A 10,681-nucleotide genomic window follows, 5' to 3' on the forward strand; every position below is an offset into this window, starting at 1 on the left:
TGAATATGTTTGGGCTAAATAGATTTGGGCATGTCTCTCAGTTCTAAGAAAAAGTCAAGGTCAATTCATAAGATTTTATACACAAAACAATTCATTGATTAGTTGAGAAAGTCATTGGCGGATTAACTGATGACTGATGAAAACAATTGGAATAATCATTAGGTGCAGCCCTAGGGAATTATAGACTGTGGCGAATAAAATATAAAATTTAGACCAAATCTGGCTGGGAACATATCAAAGCTTATACTCTGTAGTCGCTGTCCATGGTGCTGATTTTGAAACTTGGGCTAATCGGGCAGCATTTCACCACACTGTCAAAGCAACACTGATTGACTGGCTCCAGTTCAACATGAACAACAGCTTGATTGATTACACACGCCTCAGTAACAATATGGCTGCAGCTCTCAGATGATTAGAGAGCCTTGAATTTTAGTCTCCTGAGCTCAGGATGCAATTTGAATACTTTCAATACCTCCCCTCACACCCCAGCATGCCTTTTCATTATCTTAACAGCCCTGACAATTACATGTGAGAGTGATAAAATGGAAATGTATTGATTAGTAGATTTATTGATTAATTGTTGACCTATTGATTAGCTGTAAATTACCTCCCAAGGATCCATGCATATATGAATATCCCATAATGTAATCTGTATGCTACACATACAGAAGCACACAGCCTCATTTCCCATTCTAACTAAGCCCACACTAGCTGTGTAACTTCTATACTTTGATTTGAGTAATGAAATTCTGATGAGTAAAAACAACAAGTTGTGGTGATACCGGCGGGTTGTACGTGTTATGTCTTGGGCAGTAGCAGTGAATTCCAGAGGTCTCCGCTGGTTGTCTGGCAACCTCGCAGTTACGGCAAGAGGTTACAGCTCCCAGCCAAGAAATAGTCTGCCACCAAACCCCCTGTAACAATACAAATTATTCTATCTAGATATAACATGTTAATGAGCTTTAGAGGTGCTGGATTTTTAATGGAGAAAAAAAAAGTCAGGCCAGCTGTTTCCTCCAATTCTTTCCAATTCTTCTTAGCTAACATGCTGCTGTCTCCAGTTCCTATTGAACTGATAAATGTGAGAGTGATATTGATCTTCTCATCTAACTCCCAAAATGTCAAACTATTCCTTTAATCCTCATTGTTACCAATACTCCTAGTAAGGTAAAGGATTTGGGCCACCTCTGTTTAACAGCCCTCACCAAAATACATTTCTCACCAATAAAAAATCTTAGTGTGTATTAAATGTTTGGATCTGAACTCTAGTCAGTTCAGGTCATTATGTCTACATCCTGAGGGATGGTCATGGTGAAATACTTCAAAGGTTAGGTTCTGCAGTACTTGTCACACATGAAATGCAACATGCAGGTTCAAAGAAATATGCAGTAGCATAATGTTGTGCAATCCAACAGTCACAAACTACATGCACAAACCTCTTCACCCATATATAATCCAAGCAATGCATACATAAATGCACACTATAAATTCACCTGTCACTACAATCTTTCATTACAGTCCCTACCTATCCGAAAACCACCACCATCATCCCTGTACTCAAGACCTTAGCAATCATAACCCTGATTAATTACCGGCCGGTTGCTCTCACGTCAGTAATCATGAAGTGTTTTGACAGACTGGTGCTAGCCCACATCAAGGGCTGTATCCCCTCTAAGCTCAACCAACACCAGATCCACAGATGACACAATCTCACAAGCACTTCATACAGCTCTCACTCACCTTGAAAACCCAAACACCTAAATCAGGATTCTGTTTGTTGACTGCAGCTTGGTATTTAACTCCATCAACATGAACAAACTGGTTAACAAACTGCAGACGCGAGGTCTAGGAACCCCTCTCTGTCTGTGGATCAACTTAATCATCAGTAGCATGACAGCAGCATTTCTGGCTGGGAAATCACACTTCCTCCATTATCATCTTCAACACCAGCGTCCTCCAAGGCTGCATCCTGAGTCCACTCATCTACTCCCTATTCACTAACAAGGGCACTCCCACCCATAGCACCTACATCTTAATAAAATTTGCAGACAAGACGATGGTCTTAGTGGGTATGATATCCAACAATCATGAAACAGCCTACAGGGAGGAGGTCCAGACATGTGCAGCGACCGGAACCTCAACAAAAAAAAAACAACAAATGATCAACTTAAGGAAAAACTAGAATTACCGCCCCACGGTTGTATGCTTCCACCACTCAGACTAGTTTCAGATTACATCCCTGTTTATCCAGAGTCATAGAAAATATTAACCGTTTGTTTGAAAGTTTGTCATAATTGGTGTGTGAAGTCTTGAGTAATGGCTAAGAAGTGTTTTGTGAGGTCACACTGACATTGACCTTTGACCACCAAAGTCAGTTTGTCTTTGAGTCTAATGACCACTGGTACCAAATTTGTAGGGATTCCTTTGAGGAGTTTTTGAGATATTGTGTTCACAAGACCTAAATCATGTTTGTGAGGTCACTGTGACTTTGACCCTTAGCCACCAAAATCTAATCAGTTCATCCTTGAGACCAAGTGGACATTTGTGCAAAATTTGAAGAAGTTCCGTCAAGGCGTCAATTCGATATCCACTAGGATGGGACAACCAGACAACCAAAAAACAATATGGCTCTGGCTCTGGCTGTCACTGGTGCGGAGGCATGATGAGAATAACCCTTAGACTGAACTGTGCATCAAAGGAGAGGAGGTGGAAGTAAGTGGCCAGTTTCACTTTCCTAGGAGTCCACATATCAGAGGACCAGACATTAAGTCTAAAAACCTGGTTAAGAAGTCCCACCAGTGCCTGTTTTTTCTGAGGACCATGAGGCGCAATGGATTCTCACAAAATGTGCTGATAAACTGCATCCTGACATACTGATGTACAATCTGGTACTCCAGTTGTACCACAGCAGTCAGGAAAGACTTGCAGCAGGTAGTAAAAACATCTCAGTGGATTGTCGGCTCCCCACTCCCAAACCTGAGGGACATCCACTCCAACCGTCTCCACAAATAAGACTAACATTTTGAGAGACCCCACACACCATTACACCCCCTGTTCACCACCCCTCACAACCATCCACACATTGACCAATAGCCTGAGAAACTTATCAATAACCTCACTGACCTCAAGTGTAATATATAAGCGCTACAACTGTCGATGTTTACAGCATTTTTATCTATCTGTTTCCATACTACCATTCTACGCCTGCATACGGTGTTCATAAAACATATCAGGAGGATTCATGACCTACTGTTCTTATACATAATTAAACAGCCCTCTATCACCAGAATAATTCCCCCTGGCAGTTTACTGGTCAAAGGTCAGGGTTCAGAGTTCATAACACTACTGCTAGTCATGGATGCTGTGGCTTTGAATACAAGGTGGGAGCTGTGGGTGGATGGATGTGTGCCACTGATGTTTGAACACTAGCATGTGAGAAATTTCCACAGTGAAATCCAGAAGTGGTTTGTCAAATTATACATTTATTCTGAAAATGCAGGTCCTTTCAGCATTGATTCTCATAAATGATTCAGCAGCCGAATGGTAGGTAGAATCATTCTGTACTATCTGTTGCATTAATTCAGTACAAATGCATTTAGAAATAGAGTACAAAAAGCATGACAACACATTATTTCCTTGAGCTGGTTTCCTGTTTAAAGATTCAAATATTTTAGAAAGCATAAAAGACAAATTTGCAAATAGCTTGTTTCACTTCCCATGATGTTGTGTGGAAATGTGCCAAATAGTAAACATAAAGTCTTTGTGTGCTCCAATAAAGGATTGAGGTGCTAATTGGCAGCTTATGTTCTCGTTTTGGCTCATTAGTGAGGTAATGTTTTAATTGAAATCTCATAAATGCGGTATTTGCTGGTTCACTGACACATAAAAACGCAAGCTTTGAGACATCCTGTTCACATACCAAAGAAGAACAGGGCGAGTGAGAGAAAGGGGAAAGGATCTTCCCTTAGGTGTGTGCGTGACAACATGTTTCCTCCAGTTTAATTCACCGCTCAAGTAGCATTTGTTGTCAACACGCTGGGATCTGTCAGTACGTGTGGAAGTAAGAGAGAGAGAGTGTGTTGTTGATGTGGATACTAGACCTCCAATGCACTGCAAATATTAGTGAATAGCAGGCAAAATATTGGATATGCAGCTTTGTTTTTTAGTGTAAATTGTTTATGTGTGTGTATGTGTGTGTGCTGTGTGTGTGTGTGTGTGTGTGTGTGTGTGTGTGTGTGTGTGTGTGTGTATTTGGGGGAGTGGAGGGGTGGGGGGGGTCAATTTGGCTTTGTAATTCATTGTGTATTTGTGACCCTGTTGTTTGTTGTATTGGTGTATCCTGTGTGTAGGTAACATGCTACATAACTACAGATAAATAGTAGCTATTATTATTCTGTAGAACATTACTGAGACAAATATATCATCTGTCAGTTTATGTGCACTTTCCCTGCTTAAATAATTTGAACAATAACAAAATGCACACAAAGATATGTGCATTTTAAAGGTGTCAATATCATACAAAAAAGAAAATTTAATAAGATAATTGGTGATAATTGGAACAGTCCCTGCTGTCCCAAACTTTAATAATTTATCAGACTGTGTAAGTTAAAAACAACATCTGTGGTAAAGAGTGTGTGTCATGCAAAGACTCAGCTCAGCCTGAAAAAAAATAGTTTCTGGTGCAACACTTTAGCTGCTCCAACAGTCACATTAAATCTGATTACAGTTCAAAACAGTATTGGGACATCATTAACATAGGAGTCCATTACACTCTTTAGTCAGACTAACAGATAAGATATAATGAGGTGCAGTAATACTGGCTGCTTTGCTGGAGCAACATCTGTATCATTTGAAAGACCCCACCCCTACTCCAAAGAAAAAATACAGATCAGTTATGAGTTCTGGTCTCACATAATGTAACTATAAATGTAAGTTAATTAGTTCCCCAACAATCTTAATACTGAGATCTACTGTATCTGTCAACCTTACTGTATCTACTATAGATACAAAAATGGGTGGTGACACCTATGGGTGATAACAGGTACTTTGCTCCTTGGTAATAATGTATATTGTTTGTATCAGAACTCACATAAACAATAGATGATTTTTTATCAATATCATTATGTAAGATTTCTGCGTAACTTACAGACATATTCACTCTTCACAGCAGAACCAGATGATATAAAGCACTGCAACAGTGTATCTTTTTATGTAACAGAAATTTATTTTTAGCATTAGACAGATATTTATTTTTTCTAGCAACAGCATCCTGTCCCCCATGTATTTTGCATAAGACGGAGGGTTATCTATGCTGTATGATTATGGGAGGCAATGAAATATATAAGAAATAGAAAGACAAAAAGAGATGAGATTGTAACAAAGAGAGAAAGAGGATGAAAGAGAGAGACAGATGGACAGGACATGAAAAGATAGAGAGTAAGGATAAGAGAGTGAGAGCAGAAAATAAACGACTTTATGAAGAGAAGCAAAGAAAGGACTATTACTGTATTCACCATACTGTATGCGGCATTTTCTTTACACAATTAGTACTGCACAGCACTGCAGAGGTACAGTATTAACTGTCTGGTGTCCTATGAAGGTGAGAAGATGTGAAATATAATTCCCTTAAAACTGATAGGGAAGAGGCAGTTAAGACAACTTAATGTAATGTGGTGATCAATAATAAGATATAAAATGTGCAGTGTGAGAGAGGCTGCCATCCTAAAAAGAAAAAGACGAGACAAAGGTAGACGGCTGAAACAAATAGTATTTTGGTGAATGCAATTGAAGTATTAAAATCGCCAAGAGAGGATGAAAGAACAGATTTTCCATTTCCGGCTCTGTGTCCAATATTGTTTCCATTTCACACTTCATCCCGCTGAGTCTATACCAAATCCCAGGCTTAAACTTGAAAAAATCTCACTTGTCAATGTTGCAAATGAATAATTATTATTATGTAATTAATATATTGAATACATAATTATTTCAGGAACAAGACACAAGCTCTCACAAACAGGAAATTCTGATTGAACCTGCATTGTAGAACAGGTTATCCAGTAAAGAGCACCTTTATAAAGGTCCAGATGAAAGGAGAATAAGGTTTTGAAGGGACAATACACTAAAAACTGTATGACTATTTCTGGATGCCTTACTGGCTAGACACACAGGATGAGAACACATGGACCAGAGTAAAGCTCCAGGTGTGCTTTCTCTCCTTTTTTTTTTTTACGTGTCCTAGTTCAGGAAACCCCTCCCCCCCTTGTCTAATAGGGGCATTAGTCTTCTGTGAACTGGCACTTGACCAATTGCTTGCCATTTTAAAGGTCAACAGGAAGCTGTTGTAATGAACTGAATTACTTGTTGAACACTTATGTCCGTATAAATTTGATTCCTTGTTAGTTTGGGATCATTAATAAAACTGAGTTAGTGTAGCAGTAACTCCCTTACAAATAACAAATATTTTGGGGATTCCTTTAACTAAAACAAATATGTTCTCTGTGTATCCTGACAGGAAATCATCCTCACCATTTCACTTGTTAATTCACTAAGACTGAAATCCATTCACACTGACATAGAACTCAACTATATTCATCTTATATATTCACACAGGCAAATAGACCATTGACCAAAATATACCAAAATATCTTTACACCAGGTTGCACTCAAGAACATTTGCCACACACACACACACACACACACACACACACACACACACACACACACACACACACACACACACACACACACACACACACACACACACACACACACACAACAATTTTACACCTTGTAAGCCTTGGACCTTGAATGGATAAGACGCCAACCAGTCAAACAATCAATTCCACATCAATGCTATGAGCTACAGGGCTTTGTCACTGTGAAAATAATCTTCAAATGATCAATAAGTGAGCATGCTTCAGGACTGTCTCAAGCAAACACACGTATACGTATACGTATATACACACACACACATACACTTAAGGGTAATGAAGGTGGGATAAGAAGATGGTGAAACTGGCAATAGGTTTTTGATTAACTGCATGAATCATGAGAGCAGATTAGGTTGGTTGATCTGCGTTACTGGTTAGCTATGAGGAGACACACGCAGTTGTAGTGCTTACATGATGTAACCAGTCTTTCTTGGTGGGTTTTCCATATTTACAATTTCAATTTAATATTAAACTTAGGCGTTTCAGTTCTAAATAAATGTACTTTTTGACGCTGTTCCTCCACTCTGAGCGGACCACAGGGTTCAAATCATATGCTCACACCGGTGCTTGCAGTGTACATGTTTGCTGCAACATCAACTGTGCCTGGACCACTGCATTATAAATGCACATTCTCATAAAACAGCATGTGCACAGACACGAGCACACACCTACACACTAATACGCACTCGCAATCTATTGGACATATTTTCCTGCCCAAGGAAGACAGAAAACATCTCTGTCAGCCTATAAATTGTAGTCGCAGTATGCAAGTATGCACTTGGCAGCAGCTGGCAGGTAATAAGTTAGAGGGACATGGGAGGAAAGTGCTTGTCGTACAAAAATTTCCAACAATAATGACAGGCCTATTAGATTAATTTCACACTGACAGTCTGATGTCTCCCAAGGGGGATTCACATACAGTAAACACAGTTTCAGCAACCATAATCCTCTGTAGCTTCACCCATGGTGCTAACACAGGCTACAGGTTCAGTTGCTATTGCAGTAACCAAAACTGTAAGACTTAAACCTCAAAATTAAAAATCGGCTATGTAAAAGCAGCAACAGTTAAAAGGATGAGTCATTTTGAGGCAAATATCCACCCTGAATGAAAATTCCCACTAATTTTTACTTAATTGGAGCAAGCCTGAGTTAAACAGCAAAGACAGCTCGGCAGTAATGATAATGTTAATTCTGGAGCTGTTTCGTAAACAGTCCTTGGACACAGAGGGAATGTGGGATGGGCACATTTGAACCCATTTGTTACACAGCAGGGAGCCCTATATTCAGTTAAAACTTATTTTGGTGTAGTCATGACCCCACGCAGGGGCATCACTTGTTCAGTGTCAATGGAAATCCAAAACATCTGACTTCATGATATCATCTATTCAAGTCTTGATGCTCAGGGATCCAGCTTAGGCAGAAAAAAACGCTTTTTTTTTTTTTTTTTTATGGAATATATTCCATTACATTTACAACCCTTTGCAGTGCTTTGAATGCTCTAAAAACACACATGCATAGAGACAATACTAACGAAACCGCATTCTCGTGTTAAGATCCACGGTAAAGCACGTGTGAGCAACTGCAGCATGTGCATCCTGAGACATACACACTTTCAGTGCACAAACAGATCCTATGCACATTTAATCAAGGATTACAATGATATTCATTTAGCCAGGCTATACAAATGCAAATGCATGACATGTGAGCCCAGGCACTCTGGTTGTGTGGTTCAACATCACAGCAACACTGTTCTGTGAGCACTTTGATAAAGCCAGATCAAAGGAGAGTGAAGAAGAGGCATTCAAGACCTCCAACAATAGCCCTCCTTGCAGAGTGCCTGTAACTGGCTTATAAAAGCATATGAATGAATAAAGATGAGGTTTGAGGCTACAAATGTCTGTAAACAAGCCATATAAAGGCTCTCTGGATTTACAGAGGCGATAAGACACATACACAAATGCACCCACACATCCTCAGATACACAGACGAATATACAGCCATTCATACACATTGCTACACACGTCTGCTCAGGTGATGAGATGAAAAGGTGTGGTTTACCTGCTCAACACAATACAAAAAATGCCCAGGTTTTACTTCGAGGTGCATTGTTGAATGCCTTTTAACACCTGTCTACTGGGTTTTGCTGTTGCACATCAACCTCTTCCTAAATCTCCTCAGTCCTGTCCAACATTTCTCCTCACCCATGCTTACAAATCCTCTCTTCCCTTCTACTCTGCCACTTCCGTTCACCATCTACCTTTCCTTTTCCCCTCTCTCAATTCTTTTGCTTAATATCTTTAAATGTCTACATTTCATGCTTTCACCTTCACCCTTGCTGTTTTAACACTGGACCCATATAATCCACTCTCACTCTCTAATTTTTCCCATCTATTCCATTTTCTGTTCTCTCTCCACATTAATTTTTGTCTTAGTCTCAATCATTTATAAATATTTACTTTTTGTCTTTTAACACACTTTCTTTGTGACAGCTTCTTCAGTTTCTCTACCTCACTCTATGTGCATCTCTCTAACATCATGCTCCCGCTTCATCCCATCTCCATTTTTATCCTCCACTCTTTGCACATCCCAGCACTTCACAACCTTAATGCTCCCATCTCAGTGAGTTTTTCTATCCTGGCAGTTTTGCCACACTTATCTTTATTTTGGACTAAATCCTTCCATCTATTCCTTCTTAATGCGTTGCCTTACAGCCACTGGGTTATGTGCTAAGCACACTTGAAGGAAGCCAGAGATGTGGCATAGAGGCTTCTCCAGCACTCATTTTGTATCCTCACACCTCTTTCTACTTATCTTCCTCTGGAAAGCAGCAGCATAGCAGGAAGGCTGCCTGACATATTTTACGATACATCTCCCTGGGCATCTGTTTTTTTTAGTTTAGTTCATTCCCACTCTCTTGTTCCCAGTCTCCCTTCCCTTGTTTTATTTTACCTTTAGCAGGCGTACAGATGGCAGGAAGGCTGCATGGCACAGTTTTCTGATGGTCCAGTTGAGTGGCCGTGGTGCGTCCAGCTGGTTCATGGTGCCCACTCTTCACGGTGCAGCCACTGGTGCCTGGCGGCTTTTCCCGGCACCAGGATCAATGCTGCCCCACTAGGGGGGCAAAAATGGGAGAGGGTCTCCAACTCCAACTGCCGAAAAGCATGCAAGTCCCAGGGCATGACCCTCGACGGACAATTATCAACCACTACCGCCACCACCACCGCCACCACCTTGAAGCCTTTACTTCCCCAAGTAGATGAAGCTCTCACCTGGGCAGCTATCTGCCCCTTCTCCCCTTCCTCTGTGCCCTCTTCACCAACCTGGCCCACACAGATCCAAAGAGTTCAAGGCAAGCCAAACCTGGAGCACCAGGATCATCTGATTCCTCTTCCACCAGTAGCTGGAGTGTACTCAGCTCTGGCGCGAAAAAACCCAGAGTGTAATATTTTCCCAAACAACACAGCAGAGCGCAGCAGTGCACAGCAGAGAAAAGAGCTTGTAATGGGAGAGGGATGCAGGTAGAGAAAAAGAAAGAAGAGAGAAAGAGAAGGAGGAGTGATGGAGATGTGAGGAGAGGAGAGACGAGCAGTGCAGTGCAGTGCAGTATAGCGCAGAGGGCAGAGGAGAGGAAACGAGAGCAGCGCAGAGCGCATAAACGGAGCACCCTGACAGGCAGCGGCTTAGATTTGAGGCTGCATGCACACTACTGTCTCCAAGATGAGAAAGAGAGAGAGAGAGAATGAAAGGGAGAGAGACAGAGAGAGAGGGGGAGAGGGGGGGGGGGGGGGGGGGGGGGGGGGTAAAATCCAATACAATTGATAAACAAGCTGAAATTGAAACTCTAGGGATAGGATGCAAGTGAAAAGAATTGCCTCTGTGCATGGGGAAAAATAGGAGAGATGGGGAGAAACTGAAAGAGAGGGAAAGATGGAGAGAATGGGAAGAGATGTGATGAGGCACTGTATGGTGGT

At 41.0% G+C, this 10,681-nt stretch overlaps 1 protein-coding gene across 1 annotated transcript in view; it reads right to left on the reverse strand.

The window, feature by feature from the left end:
- Positions 1-9,749, reverse strand: part of LOC111226390 (transient receptor potential cation channel subfamily M member 3-like) — a 114,130-nt gene extending 104,381 nt beyond the window's left edge. Inside the window, exon 1 of the mRNA XM_022751508.1 lies at positions 9,660-9,749. Coding sequence (XP_022607229.1) covers positions 9,660-9,749 — 90 coding nt within the window. The remainder of the gene's footprint in view (positions 1-9,659) is intronic.
- Positions 9,750-10,681: the final 932 nt, after the last annotated feature.

The sequence above is a fragment of the Seriola dumerili genome, unplaced genomic scaffold, assembly GCF_002260705.1.
Source record: "Seriola dumerili isolate Sdu_G_001 unplaced genomic scaffold, Sdu_1.0 BDQW01000017.1, whole genome shotgun sequence".
NCBI lineage: Eukaryota > Metazoa > Chordata > Actinopteri > Carangiformes > Carangidae > Seriola > Seriola dumerili.